The 18,606-nt window shown below is 45.1% G+C and overlaps 2 protein-coding genes across 7 annotated transcripts in view; both read right to left on the reverse strand.

The window, feature by feature from the left end:
- Window positions 1–260: 260 nt before the first annotated feature.
- On the reverse strand, window positions 261–12,942 carry ubp1 (upstream binding protein 1). The gene is made up of 16 exons (XM_076754866.1): window positions 12,023–12,942; window positions 9,008–9,159; window positions 7,298–7,374; window positions 7,079–7,184; window positions 6,841–6,947; window positions 6,517–6,669; window positions 6,308–6,418; window positions 4,934–5,041; window positions 4,526–4,632; window positions 4,388–4,442; window positions 3,921–4,014; window positions 3,743–3,833; window positions 3,536–3,654; window positions 3,290–3,432; window positions 2,724–2,775; window positions 261–2,603 (listed from the first exon to the last, which is right to left on the reverse strand). Exons 1-16 carry the CDS (start codon window positions 12,136–12,138, stop codon window positions 2,566–2,568), a joined length of 1,629 nt encoding a protein of 542 aa, XP_076610981.1. The 5' UTR covers window positions 12,139–12,942; the 3' UTR covers window positions 261–2,565.
- A 1,731-nt stretch (window positions 12,943–14,673) lies between these two features.
- Window positions 14,674–18,606, reverse strand: part of clasp2 (cytoplasmic linker associated protein 2) — a 52,519-nt gene continuing 48,586 nt past the window's right edge. For 4 of the 6 annotated variants that reach the window (XM_076755315.1, XM_076755316.1, XM_076755314.1 and 1 more), the window contains 6 exons: window positions 17,981–18,176; window positions 17,696–17,889; window positions 17,473–17,601; window positions 16,995–17,201; window positions 16,735–16,851; window positions 14,676–16,178 (listed from right to left, as the gene is read on the reverse strand). In XM_076755315.1, coding sequence (XP_076611430.1) covers window positions 16,101–16,178; window positions 16,735–16,851; window positions 16,995–17,201; window positions 17,473–17,601; window positions 17,696–17,889; window positions 17,981–18,176 — 921 coding nt within the window. In that variant the 3' untranslated portion in view covers window positions 14,676–16,100. Of the gene's footprint in view, window positions 16,179–16,734; window positions 16,852–16,994; window positions 17,202–17,472; window positions 17,602–17,695; window positions 17,890–17,980; window positions 18,177–18,606 lie in introns of all 6 variants that reach the window. The other 2 variants (XM_076755311.1, XM_076755310.1) reach the window with 1 other exon arrangement.

Genomic DNA, 18,606 nt, shown 5'->3' on the forward strand with positions numbered 1-18,606 from the left:
CTGGGAATTGTTCACTATATTCATTCTTCATCCAAGATGTGATTTAGCCTCTGACGCAAGGGCTAAAGGGAAAATTAACACAATTCTGTGTCCTAAACATCTGCTTTTAGAGACCTTTGGCAGGTGTTATGTGCTCTCAACCTGTTCAAAAAGCTATATGAGTCACTGCAGACTATGCTACGGTTCAAAGCAAGGAAATACAAAATGTTTTAACAATTGTTATCTCAGTCTTCATGACTATGATGAAGCAGGACACCAGAGAAAGTTATGAAATCATTTATTCCCAGCACGTGGTTGTGTACATCTCCAGCATACGATACTGTGCACATGAGAAGCATCATCATCGACATTAGGCTGCACATGAACGGTGGTCACCTCTCCTGCTCGCACTCTCTCTCACACACTCAGTCACACAGACAGACAGACTGGGTCAGGCCTTCAGGGGACCAAAACTGCTCACAAGGGTTTGCCTGACTTGGTATCACGTCCGCTCCGTTACTAGTTTTTGAGTGGTTGAGCACAGTTTACTGTGCTCTGGTACTCATGTCCTTGTAAACACCACGAGAGCTACAGTCCTGGCTCTGGTGAGACAGAAACATGGATGCTTTTGAGTCTTGAGTCTTTTTTTTGTTCTCCTTCTTACAGGTGGACAAGAAGAGGGTGTGGCGGTAGCACTACTGACTACACATCGAGCTTGAGTTTTGTGATTCTTCAGTGCAGACTTGGTCTCTAATATCTTGAAAAAGGAGGGGTTGCACTCACCATGAACCAAATTATCCCTCCCTCCCTCCCTCCCCCATCTTCCACATGCTCTTTACTAAACAGCAAGCTAAACACGGTTTCATCATACCAACAGGAAAAAGTTCATGACCACTACTGACATAATTTTTTTGCAAGAACAAAAAAATGATACACATGCACACACAGACACACACACACACACACCATCTGACACTTACAGGCGTGCAATCTGTACGCACTTGCGACGCTGCCAGACATTGTGCACCAAAATCAAAGGGGGTCAACTAAACCTACGGCGACTCCCAGGACCTGTGTGAGACTTCCTGTCACTTTTCGAAGCGCACTCGAAACACATGACCTGCACTTCCTGTGTTCAGCTACATTAAAAACACAAGATTTTGAAGATGGATGTGGAGCTGCCATGATTTTCTACTCTACAGGATAAGACTATTGCAACCAGGCTACTGCAGTGATACATGTCTACCAGCCTGCTGTGTGTTGGGTTGTTTCTTGCAGAGCAGATCCTGGAATGGAGGGTTTATTATGTACATGCAGCGCACAAGCAACTCCACTAGATGAGGGTTTAATTTGCCATCTGATCAATTCTGAATGAATGCTTCAAGTGACCAAGATGGATAGCGCCAATGATGCTTTTCCTCCAAAAATGCCTATCAATCTGAAACCCGTTTGGTCCACATTATAGTAGGTTTTTGGATAGGCATTGCTGCTCCACACGTCAGTCTTCAAAAGAGGTTTGTTCCTCTTTTTTTTGCACATTTATGGCCAAAATCCCAAAAGGCGTAAACCACACTCCTCTAAACCAGTGTTTCAGAGTCAGCACAGAAAGCAGAGGAGTCAAAGATGAGGTGCATGTGCACTGTGTTTGTGAACGGGACTAAACGATTGGGTTAAAAAGCCAATATGGCACCAGAAACAAGTAAATTCAATGAGAGCAAGAGAAACCGCTGATCCATAAATAAAGCATTAACTAAAAACAGCGCAGGCCAAACAGGACGTACATTAAGAGAGTAGAGCTGAGTGGGACATGAAGATATGGCTGGAAGTCTAAAATCACATAGGATGACCTCTATGTGATAAGAGTTAACGAAATCAGGCCATCTGACAAAGTCCAAGAAAAACAAAAACTGAATGTTGGCGTCAACATCCACAAATGACGTCACTTCCACAAATTTAGCCTGGATATTTCAGGGGTTATCAAGCTCAGCTGATCAATAAATGGTTTATTAAGACAACCCCGTCAAGGATGTTAAACAAGCAGAGTAAGTTGGGATTCTCCTTTAAGCAAGTTAGTATGTTGAGATTGCATGCTGTTCAGCAGTACAGGTTATCAAATACTGGCCTAGTGCTGGTTGTGCGCGTTGTGTACGATTTGCAACGAGCAATAAGGAAACTCTGCTTTCTTTCCTTCTCCTGCTGGCCAGAACGTCGCTCTCCCCTCTCTCCCGGAGCCTCCCCCCCCTCACTTCTCCCACGGAAATCATATAAAAAGACAGAAAAATAAAATAATAAAATCAAAATACATACAACATCATCTTTACCCTAACCCCATACCCCCCCAGTCTCTCCTCTTTTGTCTTGTCTCCTCCGTTAATAGTGTTTTCAATATGAAACAGTGGACACACCCATGTCAGATTCTAACATTTACATGGCTTTAGCGCAGTCTCTCTGCTTTCCATCGAGCGAGTGTTTAGAGAGAACGGGAGGAAGTACGAGGAAAGAGTGGAGGCAGGCAGAGAGGGACAGAGGGAGGCTTCTGCTCCAAAACAGAGGGTGGAGTATTAGCGATGCCATCTGTCCTCCTCACTACTTCAGGATTAGATGGAGTCCTTCGCCCAGTTCATCTGGAGGGGAAGCGTGATGGAAGAAGAAGCACATTAAATCCTTGTCAAATATGCATCTACCAGAGCCTTGTTACAGGCCAAATTACAATACAAGAGGCTACTGATGCATTATGAGCTCACCTTTGACAGTGCTGATCAAAAAACAGCTCTCGTCGGGCAAGTTGTAAACCATCTGGACGAGACAAAACAGACAAGGTGAAATCAAATATCCCTGTCAACCTGTAGAAAGAGTGGTTCCTTGGTGTTTTAGTGGTGGCTGACATGAAGGACAGCATTCAGAGTTGGGAGAGGAGGAACAATACAGAGCAGGATGTGTGTGAGAATGTCAATGACATGCAAATAAGTGACACTACAGACAGTAGAGTTGCTGTTCTTGGACAGATGGCATACAAAACAGCTCATTTCTTCCTGTGTACAGAGTGAATTAGTCTCGATCCCAGTCCTGTAGCTCCTGCTCCATCCACTTCAGCTCTATTTTTGCATTCATGTGGACCACGGCCTGACTAAAACTGCATTTTGAGGCATTTATAACAGCAACAGAAAACACATCTCAAGGTCAAGGTGTCTGTCAATATCCACGGTGATGTTTTTCCTACATATAGTTTTGAGTGTTTCCCCACAGTTTTCCTTCCTAATAGAGAGTCTTCCACAGATAAGAGTGTCTGCATGTGTTTGTGTGTTGGTACCTGGTCACTGAGCAGGATGTGTATGCCTGTGGGACCCTGTCTGTACACCTGGTTGATCTTTCCCAGTGGAAGGTTGCACACACACGCCATCTTGCGGATCAGTTCTGCAGCTGTGAGATCCTCTAGGTACAGAGCATGATACACTACACAGAAACAGACCAGAGTCATGTTAATGTTCACACCCGCTGCCTGACTGCAGGGATTAATATCAGTGTTACATGCTGTGAAATCGCAGAGCTTGCTCACCGTGTAAACTAGAGGAAATGCTGTGTTCTCCGTTTTCATTGGTGCCATGTCTCTCCAGCAGAGGGCTCTCCCGAGGGGACTCCTGACAGACGTACACGGTCAACCTGGGACGTACCGACCTGCACACACATAATTAATGCAATGAAAAACACTGGCACCTTCCTCGTGCTCATATAGGGGTAAACAAACCATAATACTGACACCTACCTGGATTTAAGTGCATTGAAGAGTCTGATCCCATCTGCCGGCCCGCAAATCTGGACCAGGTCGTCTCGGGTTAGCTTCAACAAATCAGAACCTACGCAACGAGTTAGCAGAGGGGTCACTTGTGCTGCTGCTGCTGTCACAACATTACATCCACGTTTAAGGGTGTTTGTGTGCGTACCTGAGAAGTGAGAGAAGAGTCGTGTGTAGGAGTTGAAGCGATTTTTCACCAGCCACTTCTGTGCATCCTGTATGGAGGCAGTGGGGCTCAACTGCTGCAGGAGGACAGAAACACACAGGGTGTCAACGCTCTTCCACACCAGGATCTGAGTTCTACTTTCCGCGACCAATTCAGTCCCACTGAGCAACCACGCAACGCTGAACAGCTCTTAAGGTTTGATGTGGCTGCAGCTGCACACAGCATTAGTTTGCAGTGCCGCTCTAACACTCGATCAGTGGATTTCAATTCAAATTCATGATCATTCCACCTTAAATGAGGGCCATAACATTAAGCAAAAAAAATGGGGCAGCTAAATGGAATTCAGCCACTGTTCATCTTGTTATTTAGACCTGTTCTTTTCTTACTGTGACATGTCATAACTTCTGCTTTTCTACCAGTTCATACAGGCGAGAGGAGTGCAGACTAACCTCTGAGTTGCCATGGCTGCCAGGGTCTGCCTGGTGATTGGGTGAGGACGAGTCACTACAACACAAAAGGCGACGATTAAGAAAGGCGAGACCAACACACGCCTTGGTTAAAGGACACACAGGCACATACACACTTACCTGTCTGGTACAGAGGAGGTTGTGTAGGTGGACAGTGGAGTGGAGGAGAAGGAGGGAGTAGCTGCCTGGTTGGTGCTGACGTAGGCGTTGTCAAGCCATGGGGAGCACTGAGAGACAAACATATACACACAATTAGTCAGACTTACTGGGTTAATTAACGCTACAGGCGAACACCAACTAAACAAAAAGAATCAAGGTGGAGGAAAAGTCAAAGGGAGGTTGGGAAATTAGCTTTGCACCGTCTCCACCCTGCCTCATGTCAAACACCTGGCATTAAAACATCTCCTTCCCAGCAGCTGAGTTTGGAGTGTCTATAAGCTACAGACTACAGCCAGGTGTGTACAGGGGGCAGACCGTGGGTGGAGTGATGGGGAGGAGGAGTGGAGGAGAGTCGAGCACGGTACTTACACTGCCTCTCTTGGCCAAGGAGTCGCCACAGTCAGCGGGAAGTGTCCGCTTGCTGGACTTTTTCAGCTCGTGGTCACCCGCATCCTCTATGATGGGTTCAAGTCTTGTCTACACAGAGACACACAGCAGAGGTTAGTCAGCCACTGACCGACACATAAACACCAGTGTATGACATGTTAAAGTGCTGCTGGGGCACTCAGTGTTTTTCCAATAAAAGCTGTGATAAAACCTCTGAGACACAGACAATGTTCTAATCCATACTCAATAAGAAACTTCAAGTGAAGGACCAGTGTAAGTTTTAGCTCATTATCTACAACCTGCGCAGGTGTTTCCTCTGTGTTTTATTGTGGGTGTGCCACACCTCACCTGACACAAAGACCACCTTTGCTAAATGCTAAAACAACAGACGCTTATTGAGTCTATCCTTCAGGCTGTGCTCTGCAAATTAAACTGATTGTGGGATGAGATGCATCATTATTGGTTTAAGATATATCTCATCTTTACTGCCAACCACTTTCCAAAGCATACCAGGCCTAGTCTGTCCCAAGCAGCCAGTGTTTTCACTTGAAAATTATGATTGAATAATGGCACTAAATCAGTCTCACACACCTGAGAAAGAGCAAATCATTGTGAAGCCTTTCCTGTGGTGGTTTATTGACGTGCCTGTGAGAAGTTCAACTGTCTGACATCTGTGTGTCAGCTGCTAAACAGCATCTGAATTCAAGAGCGAGTGGTTTGTGGGGGGAAAAAAAAATCAAAACCACAAAACAAAAAGAAAGAATGGCAAGAAGGAACATCATGTGAATTTGGTAGCTTCTTGAAGCAAAATGACTGCTGTTGTGTAGTTTTTTTTTAAGGCTCTTCAAAATGGATGAATCCAACATTTGGTTGGCAGAAAATTCACTGGCAACAAATTTAATAATGGATAATCATTAGTTAGTGTCAACTATGGACTAAAATCTCCAGTTTCAGCTTCTCAAATGTGAGGATTTGCTGCTTTTCTCAGCTTTTTTATCTCTCAGTATTGTTGTTGTGTCCTTGGGCTCTGAGACAATACCCGTCAGACGCAGCCAGTGGCTGTTTGGATGGTAAACATTCATAAATCTAATTAATACATGCTTGAGAAAATGGTTGGCAGTGATGTAATTGTTTGTTGTATGTAGACTAAAATACCAGTATGGCAATTTACCTTAACCTGAGCTGTGTGGTGGGCTGCTGCGTAAAAAACATTTCACTACTCGGATGCACACATTTTCACATGGATATCCCCCCCAGATCAAAGCTGAAGCAGGATGCTTGTTGGTACTTGGGCCTAGTTTGTGCTACTCTCACACTGCAGTCAGCCCTGACAATCCTGAGCAGCTGTGTACTGACCTCTGACAGGATAGTGGTATCATAAGAAGGCTGGTACTTCTCCTTCTCTTGAGGTGTGCGTTTCTCCATCTTCTCCCTGTCAGTCTTTTGCTTACGGTCCGCCCCCTTTGGCTAAACAGGAAGCAGAGAAGAAGAGATGGTAAAAGGAAGACAGATGTAATAGGTCTAAGACCCCGCAGCCCCCGCCACAATGAGAGAATGGGGTGTACCTTAAAGACTTTGATTTGGCAGGAGGCAGAGTGGAGGTGCTCGGTGTACTCTCCACCCTCTCCCTGGGCGAACGTGTCGATCTGGATCCTGAAGGGGACGCCCTTCTCTCCACCGTGCTTCCTGGGAGTGAACTCTGTGCTGATGCAGTGCACCTGCAGACAGCGGGGAGACACGAGCGCGAGTGTGATCAAAATATGCGTTTGATGTGGAAATTGAGTGGCACGCCCAACAGATGGCACAGAAGAGGGCTTAGGTGTGTTTGTGCGTGGCTTGTGTGTGTGTGTGTGTGTGTGTGTGTGTGTGTGTGTGTGTGTGTGTGTTACCTGCACAAAAACAGACGTTCTTTTGTTCATGTCCCACAGGAACTCTGCCGCGTTAAGCTGGGAAGGGTGAGTCTTCGGCTCCACAATGCCCACTGACATGGGGATATCTGACTCACACACGCGCACACACACACAGACACACACACACACACAGACACACACACACACACAGATATTTGAACTTGGACTAACACACATGAGACGGTCAAAGTAAACATTTCGTGCCAGGCATCATTACCGATGTCAAGGAGACGGTCGCCTGGACGGTTCCACTTCCAGCCCTCCAGCTGCTGGTGCTCTGTGTACTGCAGCCGGCGGTCATGAAACACCACTCGCACTATGCTCTGCACACACAACACACACACACGCACAAAATGTTGGGTATGAAGTGTACTTGACGTAAGAGAAAAAAACATTTTCCAGTCTCTTTGTCCTCCAGCTCTGAGGATCCTCTCACCTTGACCATCTTGTTGTTGAGCTCTGGTAACTCCCCTGGCTTCCTGTTGTCCAACATACGCACCTCGTAAGACTGGCCTAAGAGCGAGAGAGAGACCACGAGATGAAATGACAGAGAGAAACATGATGAGTGAGGTGGCAAAAAAAAAGAGAGATACTAAAAACAAAATAAGACAGTGGAGTGAATGCAACTATTCCCAGTGCTTCAATGGCCTCCTTAAAGAGGATAGTTTCTTGTTATGTAATTTGGGTGAGACTGAAAACGAAGTCCATTCACATTTTTTGCTCACTGTATGGTTTAAGGGATCTACTTTCTTTGCTTGGATGATGCAAAGACTTGAGTTGTCCTTTATAATTAGAGAGGCAGCCTCTTTGTGGCAGAATTTATTTACAGAGCTTGAGACGAAGCTCTAGGTTTCCAATGCAGTGTTTTACGTAAAGGCCCATTTACACTGTGCTATTTCTGGGCGGTCCCACACAGAAGCTAACAACTGGACAGAAACGTGGCTTTGAAATCTTTGGTTGTTGGATTGTACTGTGAGACAAGTCCACCAAGAGGACATTTAGAAAGAGCGAAGACAAGCTGCACAAAACCAGCGTGTCATGTTGCCCCCTTTCTCCTTCTCTTTTGAAGGTTTTGTTCCCCCAAGCTTGTTTACTGTTTGGCTACATTTTTAAAAGATGAGAGTGGTACAGATGGGTGACTCAAGTTGATGACATGTCTCTTCTTGCATCTTAATTCTTCTTCCATTTACACTGTAGAGCTACAGGTTAAAAAAATCTGACACAGATTGCTACCAAGACTGTATTAGAGCCATCTTGCACTGTATGACATGCAAAGAACTTCTAAGATTGCTGTGCACCATGTGTGGAGATGCTTTTAGAAGTTGTGGTACAAAAAATAGTATAAATGACGACAGCTGTTGTGTTGAAAAGTCCATGTTATACAGCTTTGACTGAGGAAATGCCAATTAAGCTTTTCAAGTGAAGATAGAGGTATTTCAAACCAGGTTCACACCATCTCAATGAGGCTCAGCCATCAATATTTACATGCCAGGATCATTCCCTTCTGCATCCTGACATGGATGACCAGACAATCTTCACACAGCTCAATCAGCAGTTGAGCAAAAGTTGCATTTTAGCTGCACTAGCAATTCTGTGCAATTCCACATTCGGCTATTGTACATTTATGGATAAATTCTGTTAATGCCATGACAAGTGGGTTCAATAATTGACTTCTTGCAGTAAAGCATGCAGGGACATACGTTCACATATGTTGCTGCTTGCCATTAAAAAGAGGATATTGCCAGTTCCCACATTCCTGTTAACCCCTTTAAATGCCATTAAACAAAATAAATCCCCAATCGTGCAATGAAGCAGTGCAACGAAGTCAATGGCAAACTGGTGGTGCGTGACATTTAAGTGCTGAGCGGGGGGCAGAAGAGGCTCACATCAGCAATGGTTTCATTTTACGCTAATTATACTAATGTGCAATAAATTAATGTGGTAATTATTTATTGATGTTAAATGACTGGTGTGTAGCCCTGGAGCACAAAGAGGTGCGACGTGTATGAGCGAACCATCCCATATTTAAGCCTTTATGTGCAGTTTTAGTTGTTCAAGCAGAAAAATATAAAGTGACTCAACAACAACAACAACAACATGAGGCGATGTTCAATCCAAACTTTGGGGTGCATATATTGTGTCTCACCTTGGTTTAGGTATGTGAGCGTCTCGTCGTGCAGCTTGACAGCGGGCGACGTGGCGGTGCACAGCACATACTGGAATGGGGGATTTTTGGTCTCGTTTTCAGGAGGAAGGCTGGAGTCCTCCTGCTTAAAGATTGGCAGAGCCAGCACATCGCTGAAAGAGAGAGAGAGGGAGAGGAAAGAGAGGAGAGAACACCAACACAAAGTCAGCAGGGAGGTGATGCAGAAAAGACATATGAGAGAATAGAAAGCCCATCAGAAAAGTTGTGGCAGCTTGAAAGTTTTCTGTGAACGGCTTAATTGGTGCATTTTTCTAACCTCTGGCCTCTCAGTGTTTTGTCTTAAGCTTTTATTGAATCTCCAACACCATGTGGGATCCATCCTGATGGCAACAACATCACTGTGACTGTCTGAAAAGCAAAGTGAAACCCTGCCCTTATTCCTTAAGACTGGATGTTCTTGTTAAACCACGTCGCTATTATCTCTAAACATACATCAAATTTGTTTGACCCACATCAACTGTTGCATGCTGCACCTTTGTGAAGACAATACTTTACCTTTACCATGGAATTAAATGGAATGACTTATTTTAGACTAGGTGACGAAGGCTCTTTGTCAACTAAACGGCTCTCTTATTATGTATGCATGAGGCCGCAGCAGGACAAATGAACATAAACACCCAGAGATAGCCTGAGCTGCTGACACACACTATCTCTCATACTTGGCAGCCACTCCAGACAACCAACCCGTCTTCAGCTCACCCTGACGAATGCTGCGGGAGTGTCAACGAGTGCACAGGGCATGTGCGCTTGCAGATCTTAGCGCCTGCCTGTGCAGAGAAGGAGTTCTATGCATGCAAACAAATGCAGATCACTGCATCTCATTACCTGGAAAACTTTTTGGCAAGTCATAATGGCACTCTAAACCCCAGCCAAACTTATAAAAACAAAAAAAACAAAAAAAAACAAAACTCAACAATCTCAAGACATTGCTGCAGCACTTCTGTCCAAACAACGTCTTGCAAACAGCAGCCTGTTGGATTTACTCAGTCTCAAATCACCTCTCTCTCTCGATCACTTGCTGGTGTGTTTTCTCTGCAGGGTGGGTGCCCAGGCAGCGCCAACCTGAGTGCCACAGCCCTGTTGAGCCCTGCTGCCCAGGAAAACTACATTTGCTTCCTGAAATCTGAGGAGCTGGTTCCACTGACACACACTGAGACATTCTGTTCCCACCAGCTGCTGACTCCAAACATGCCCTGCAAACCCACCCCAGCACCACAGATAGCACACCACTCCTGGAGCCACTGACACACATACTCTCTGTTTTCACTAATTCACTTAGACGCGACCCATCACTTTATTGGTAAACTTGCTTGCTCTCACGAGAGACTGGCACATACCTACGTCATGCTCAGATAAACGCATGCTAAAAGCAGATGGCCGAGGACGTTGCTGATAAGACGCATGCATGTCCTGGGAGTTTCTTGCCTTCAACACACAAATACCATCACCTCCCATGACCTTTTATATAATACAGCAGACATAAGTGTTACTAATTGAACAGGTGGTTTACAGCAATATCACAGACACACTGTCAACAAGTAGCACTGACGAACCAGAGTGCCCCTGATTCACAAGATGACACATTTAGGAACAAATGTGGCGATCACCTCAACTTAGCATGGAGGAATTTGTTTAAGGGTTGCATAAATTTCCTGCAATTTTGGCATTGTGACAAATACTGTGCATTGTAATTTTGAAGGATTTTTTTAAACCCCTTTTTTTTAAGTATTTTATTCATTTTTCTAACACTGTGTTGAGCAATTTGTACTGCAACAAAGCAAAGCAAAATAAAGTTTTCTGAATCTGAATCATTAGATTACCTGTACCGTTAACCCGTTTGATTGATTTGGTACATTATTTTGGGGAATGTAAAACAAGTTGTAACATGTTTTAAAAATGGAAGTGTGAACATAAAAATTTGAGTGACAGCTGGACAGACTGCCGCTGAGGAGGACTGCATGATTTGATCAAAAGCTTTAAAACAGCAACTTCATCGTAGACCCTGAGGTGGGATCGCTTTGCTAAACTGTGACAAATCTGACCAAGTATTTGACACTAGACACGTAACACTCAGCAGTCAGAAAGTGTCAAGTATCAAGTGTTGGCACTGAATCAAGCATTCAGCACCTGATCCTCAGGTTTGTTTACTTTATCTTCAATCAGACATTTACACATATGATGTACAAATTCTGCAGTTTTGTTGGGAGGTTACGTAAAGCCAACAGAAATCTGATAGGCTGGAGGAATCTGACTGAACTTTGACAATCACGGGTCATCAGTCAGAAAAAACATCCACTCTCTCTCTCACATGCTTACTAGAGTGGAAGATAGTTGAAGACAAAACACCTTTTATTTCAAAAAAGGGTGGTCAGGAGATTCAGCTGCATGAGAGGAGAAAGAGGTGCTGAAGCTTCTCCCACTTATACCTCCACGTCAATTAACCCTCAGGGAACATTTCTAATTGAAAAGACAACAGTCAGGCCCACCACCTTGTACATAATGTACAGACTTGTTTCACACACCACTGACAAACAAACAAAGCCAGAGGCCCGGTGTGATAACTCTGAGGGGCCAAAACAAGGCCTCAACTGCACACTTCCTCTGTGTTATCTTGAAATGTACACAAAGTTTAGCTCTCGATTTGGCAACGGACCCAGAATTTGAGCAACGGCTTAAACCAATATAATATATTAGCGCCTCACAGCATAACGTGTCCTTCCTTTGCCTTTGTGTGGGTTTACTGAAATTAATCTTTGTCCCTGCTCGTGGCACCCTGCAATGACTGCCCTACTCCAAATCCCAAAACAAAGAAAAGCCATCACACTCAGTACAAAGGGAACAACACACACGGGCAGGCGGGTTGTAGTGTTAACTCTTCCAGACAGACTGTGTGTTGTTCTCTCAAACGAACCACATCTGTGTAAGGAAGCTGGGCATGTTGACTCCGTCTCTAACCTCATGCTGTAGGCTCCAGACCCCAGCTCCTGCCCGATGCCGGACAGGCTGGAATCGAAGTCGTGCACCAGCCCCGACTCTATGGTGGCGTCGTCCATCTTCAGCACCCAGGCCATCGGCCCCAGCTCCTTGTCCTCGGCTTCTACTCGGAGGGCCGCCAGCTTGCTTCAGGTACAAGAGGTCGGCTAGCGAGGAAGTGGGCTCCGCAGCTTCTGAGAGTGACACCGTGAGAGGAAAGTTATGCTGCTAGCCCGTTAGCCGCTCCTTGGCAAGCTGGGCAGGCGAATGTGTAGCTTTCCACAGAGACTGGACGTATCGCCATATCTCCACTCAGGATTCTTTTTGGGGGGCTTTAGTCACACGACACTGTGCTCCACAACTGACAGACTGTCTGAAAGTAACGATAAGTTATTGTCCACTCAGCTTGCAAATGTTAGTCGTGACCGTAGATGCGAGCTTGATTCTCAGCATGCTAACGTTAGCTAACAACTAGCTAGGCTTTACAAAGGCAACTTAAGTAAGCTAACATGAATCCAGCCGCTCAGTTGTTACCTCGGGCGCAGCGTCTTCAAGCAGTTTAGCTAACGTTAGCCCAACAAAATGCAACAAGCAGAGGCGATGGTTTTGTTTTAGTCCACACGCCGCATCCCACGCAGCGTCCGCACAGCTGTTGCTACCTAGCTATCAAGCTAACTAGCATCAACTTCACTTGCTTTGAATCAACTGTGTGATGTCCGGCGATCTAAGAGCAGCTCTCCTCTGGCGCTCCCTGTAACATCCCAAACCGCTCTCCTCTTCTCATCGCGGAGCTGGAACCACCGCTAAGGCTCCCAGTCCTTGAGACGCAGTCCTTTAACCATCCAAAGTGCGGCAATTGACACAAAACCAGGCATCAACATGGCTCCCTCAGCATACAGACTGTCGGTCTGTGAAGCCTGCAGGGCTGCCACCGCCAGCCTCAGGAAGGATGCCAGGAGTGCAGCCAACCAATCAAAGCACGCCTCCTGTGCCCAGCGAAAAGGAATAAGCCAATCAGAGGCCTCCGAGCTTCCGTCATTGTGTCCAACTGCAGTTGTGCTCTGCCTCCCAGAAACTATAATATATCTACAAAGTCATCACTGACAAGAAAGATGAACTCTGAGTAGAAATACTGTAGACATATACAACCAGTCCGCACAGTGATTAGGCTTTTTGGTCCAAAAGTGAGAAGAAGCAACAACCAAAATACTTATTCATTAACATCTATTATAGATAACTTAAAATCACTGTAAGGCCTTAAACAATACAAAATAAACATTTCAGTTTTAGGTTTATGAAGTTCATACCGTGTGTAACTGCCGTCGTGCCTCTGTACGGGTGCTCGGAAGTTTTCAGTGTAAGGCTGCCAGAACAACATCGTGTCCCCGCAACACCTGTCGCTGCAGTGAATCTTAGGCAGAATGAACACAACTCAGCTCGGTACCGAGGAGGACCACACAGGAGCTCATTTTTGTTTGGTGTCAGTGTTGAAGAAGAGGTTGCCCGACAGAAGTTGGTTGCAGACTGGTTGTCTGGTTAATAATTATCCCCTGGTCGGACCCTGGACGTGTCGCGCGGTCAAGCCTCTGGGAAGCAAAGTGGTTTTTCCCGAGCAGGGCACGCGCGCTATTTTGGCCCGAGGGGAGAAGACCCGCCTCGTGACTTTTCTTAGACACCCTGTCTGATTTTTCTGAGACAATTCAGGGTATGGACGTCAACACAGAGCGTGCAGGCTTGTGCGAAATACAGTGACGTCAGACAAATTGAGCCAAAAGTCTATTGGAAAACCTAATGTGAGGCATCATCAGCGACATGTAATTAAAGTATTACAAATACAAGTAATAATGCAGAATGCCACATTATTACATATATATATATATATATTACTGGTTGATTTGAGCAACTTTAAATCCTCATGGGTACTTTATGACAATGCATCATATTTTATAAAGTCATGGTTCGTAAGTGAAATTGAATCTGCAAAGTATTAATTCAATAGCAAGATTATTATGAGTTGTACTGTAGTAGGAGTATAAAGTAACATGAAATGCAAATACTTAGGTTCAAGTATCTTAAATGTACTTAGTTACATTCCACCACTGTAAGTTTTTCGAGGGCTCGCAGAGTATTAACTGCAGTAAGGAGGCGACTGCTGGGAGGCCTATGATTTACAGGTCAGGCTGGTTCTGCATCTGGGACCCTGTTTGGCTGCACCTAAATTTACAGCCCAGAGAACTTATGCATGAGCCTACATGAAATTCAACACCTTTCTCCTATAGCTGTCATAACGGTTTATATTTTACACCACGTCTGCATTAGTCTACTTTACTAAAAAGTACATGCTGTGCACATTTTCCTGCAGATTTTCTTGTTGCAGCTCTCGTATTATTTTTTATTATTACCAGAGTAAGTTGAATGTATTAAAATGACTTTTGGATTATCTCCCTGAAGAGTAGATGTAATTCCAAGATGGATGGCGGCATTACAGCCAACAGTCGTCAGTGTTGATGTGCATGGGAACCAGCGCAAGACGTAAAGACCAGCACGTTTAATATATCCCTTCTGTCACTAATCTGCCTGTTCACCATGGGAATCTTTTCCAGTGCAGAAATCAAAAGGACAGGCCTTTGTCATGATCTGTACAAGTTCTTGATTTTATTGTTTTTGTAAATGCACAGAGGAAACACAACAGTGCAAACTAGAATGTTACAAGAAGAGGAAGGAAAGAAAGACACAATGAAGAGGAGAAGAGAAAAGGGTGACATGACAGGTTTTTTTCAGAGCTGTAAATAATACATTTCTACAAATTTCTCAGCTGAGAAAACGTAAGTGTGTGTGAGAGAGAGAGAGAGACTACTGCACGCGCAACAGAGAGAGAGAAAATAAAAACAAGGATGGGCACAGGAGCACTTGTGCACCTCCCCGGGGGACTCTCCTAAATGACACTGTTATTGGATATTCCATTTTAATATCATATATAGATACATATCCACTATGTGATAATAAGCCATGTCCTGCCATACTTCATGTAGTAAGCAGCACGCACCCATCTTTCCTCTCCATGTTGCTCAGAAGTGGACTGATCCAAGATGAGCTGGGAGAAACGGAGGACACCATGGATTTTTCTGAAAGGTTCGCATTACGCCAGTCACACTATTCTGACTGTCAATAGGACCCCAATAAAAAGTTTTTTAAAATTTAGTCTCATGCATAGCCAAGCACACAACGCCTCCTATACTTTGGACTCTGCCTATGTTCTGTATTTGCTATGAGCAGGCATGACCCACAGTGACTCGTGTTAGTGCTGCGCAGGGCTGGTCGGTCGTACCTTTTCGGCTAATCAGCACCTTTTTGAAATAGAGAGAGTGTGTGTGTTTGTGTGTGTGTGAGAGAGAGAAAACCGCAGACATTTAAAAACTGCTGCAGTAAAACCTCATTGCGTAAAATAAACCCAAACTATGACACAATGTAAATTTACATTCCTGTCTACCTGGCCCCAGTTACTTGCTGTTCAAGAAAGACACAAGGCGGCTCCATTCGTTCGTCTCAGGCCTGTTCTATGAACCTTTCCCCCCCAAAAATGAGAACCATGCAGTTTCACCACTTCCTGTTGACATCAAGATGTTACTCAGAGGGGATGCTGTTGTGTTGTGGATATAAAGGAGCTGGAGAGGACGGACATTTCTTATCTTCATCCTTGAGTGATTAGTGACTGGGTGGATTTAAAGGTTCTGTTCAGTCTGGGATCAGAGTGGATCCTCAGCGATGGTCAGGAGGACTTCAACACTCCTCTCTTCTGCATCACAACTCCCATCTTACAGTGGGACAGGAAATGTATGAGGACTGTATGTACCTGTGCGTGTGTGTGTGTGTGTGTGTGTGTGTGTGTGTGTGTGTGTGAATGCAAGCGTACGTGTGAATGTCAGCAGTTTGCTCCTGTGAGTGTTAGGATGTGTGTTTTGTTCTCGGCCTGTGTGGCTGTGAGCTCATGAACAGATGTTTATGTTTGGTGGGCAGGGTTGCAGTTCTGTGGTTGCCCTGTGGGAGGGCGCTGTGTCTCCTATAGGCCCTCAGACGGGGGTTCGCTGCCGCTGGAGCCTGACTGGGCACGCTTGATATACAGATTCAACAGCTTCAGCTGGAGAGAGAAAAACAGACATGTAAATGTGTCTTTAGAGGTTGCAAAGAAGTCTGTTCAGAGTGTTTGTTAAAAATATGCAGTTTCTACAGCCTGTTGTCATGCAAGATCTTTGTCTTTGCACGTCATCTTAGAGGGTTAAAATGGTCCATTTTAAGTGTGTTAATATATTGAAATTACCACAAAATGATCAGCTGGCACTGCTCCAGCTGACCCCACGATGTTGTTTGTCATATCTGCTGTATAATTTTGAATCCTTTTATGTAATTGGTGTTTTTCTTTGAGTTTTGCATGCTCTGTAATGTTCTACTGTCTCATCTGTTAATAATTAGTTTCAAGAAAGAAAGATGCATTACAAGGAATATTTGGAAGTAAAACCGTGCTCTGATATTGAAAAAAGAAAACGTGACGTGATAAATGTGATTTGAACCTGTTCAGTCACCATATCTTGGTGTGTGAGGACATAAAGCTCTTGCATGGTAACATGGATGAGAAACAACGCACATTTAGCCAACTGGTCCAAGTGCACATCTCGAGTGCTTATAGGTCAGGTTACCTTGCTGCTGGAGAGTTGGCTGAGGTGTGGTTTGAGGTCCTCTCCGATCACTGCGTAAATGGCCACCAAGCAGAACACACAGGCTTTCCTCACACTGCTCTCAGAGTTGTCGTAACCCTGTTCAACCAGATAAAATAGATCACAAATCTGTAGGATGCTTTGTTCAACACTAGATCGTCATTTTCAGTGTCAAAACAAAGCATTAAATACATGATATCTGTGTGTGTGTGTGTGTGTGTGTTTGTGTGTGTGTGTGTTACCTGTATGAGTCCTGGCACTATCTCAGGCAGCAGGCTGATCAGGCCCTCACGGGGAACCCTCTCCACCACTTTGGTCTGCATTTTGATGGCAGCCAGGTTGATGGGGTAGTCAGCTGACTGGATGATGGGACACAAAACCTTGATACACTGGTCTGGACTGATGGACAATGCCAACATGGCTGCCGTCTCCTCTGCTGCTCGTACCACCTGCAGGAACACATGCAGACGTTATCAGTATTGATGCTATAAAACACTAAACTGGACTCAGATCACACGTCGTTCATCATCTGTGTTAATTTGATGGAAATATATTCATTTGGAATGAGCAAATGTGAGCATAATGATGCAGCAGACATGCGATTTGATTCCACTGAACGCTTTGATCATCTCACTAAAACACTTCTGTGCCATGTCTGAAGTTCTCATGATTAATACAGTTTTTAAGTGAACTGATATGAGTGTTTCTGAGCACACGCACCTCCTTGTGGGGGTCTTTGTGAGCCTCCAGGGCCTTCATGATGGTAAGCTCTGCGTAGTTTTTGAACCTCCAGGGCTGCTTGCTGAGAATCTCTCTCAGCACCCGCAGAGCCAGGGTTCGGATCACGTGCTGGGAGAATTACAAAGATTGAAGTTTAAAGGACAGGAATTCAGCCCTCTTTGTCCAGTGTGATCACAGAAATGCAAACGGTGAGCGTGTTTACCTCTCTGTCACCCATTGTTTCGAGCAGGAGCAGCAGGATGGTCTTGAAATGTTCATCCCACACCTGCAGGGTGTTTTCACGAATCAGCTTCAGCAGTTCGCACAGCGCCGCCTTCCTCTCCTCAATGCGCTCGTTGTGATTGGACAGCTCCTTCAGCAGCTCGGCCACCAGCTCTGATTGGTCCAGGCTGCTCTCTGTGAAGAGAAAAAACACAGTACAATGATCACATGACTGGTTTTCTGCAACACAGCGTGTCTGTTATTCTGTCAGAGTGTGTTCGCGTACCATCAGTGAGATGCTCAGAGTCGTCCATGCTAGTGTCTTTGCGGCTGTGTTTGAAGGGAGAGTCTAAGAAGTGCTCGCGGGCTCCTCGGGGGCTGGAGGAGAGCAGGGGGGTGTTGAGGAGGGAAGTCTTGTTGTCCAGAGCCATGCGGCCTCCGTCCATTAAGTCTGACACTCTGCTGTCTGTCGCGCTGTCCCCCTGCAGAGAGGCAATCAAAGTGTTAAAGAGGCTCAGACTTTCAGAGATTTCAGGACCAGGACAATCTGCTTTTGTTGTTGGCATGTTTTTATTTAAAACACCCCCATGTTCACATGGTGAGAAACCTTGTTCTTATTTCTGTGTACATTTACACTCAAACCAGTAAATGCCACCGTCTGAGAGGTGGTTTGATGAGTCAGGTGTGCTGTGATTGGCAGGCTGATGACATGTGGGCTACTAAGATTTCAGATGCACCTCATGAGGAAAATGTCAAGAGGTCACACCCCTGTACGAGAGTACACCGTGTCCTGAATATGGGGCTGGGGTTTTCGGGAGGGTCTGCAATAAGACCTGGCATGATGTCTGCAGTTGTAAATTTGGACTGAGCCAGCAGAGCATCTACATAAGACCTTGTGGAAATATAAAAGGG

The sequence above is a fragment of the Chaetodon auriga genome, chromosome 17, assembly GCF_051107435.1.
Source record: "Chaetodon auriga isolate fChaAug3 chromosome 17, fChaAug3.hap1, whole genome shotgun sequence".
Taxonomy (NCBI): Eukaryota; Metazoa; Chordata; class Actinopteri; order Chaetodontiformes; family Chaetodontidae; genus Chaetodon; species Chaetodon auriga.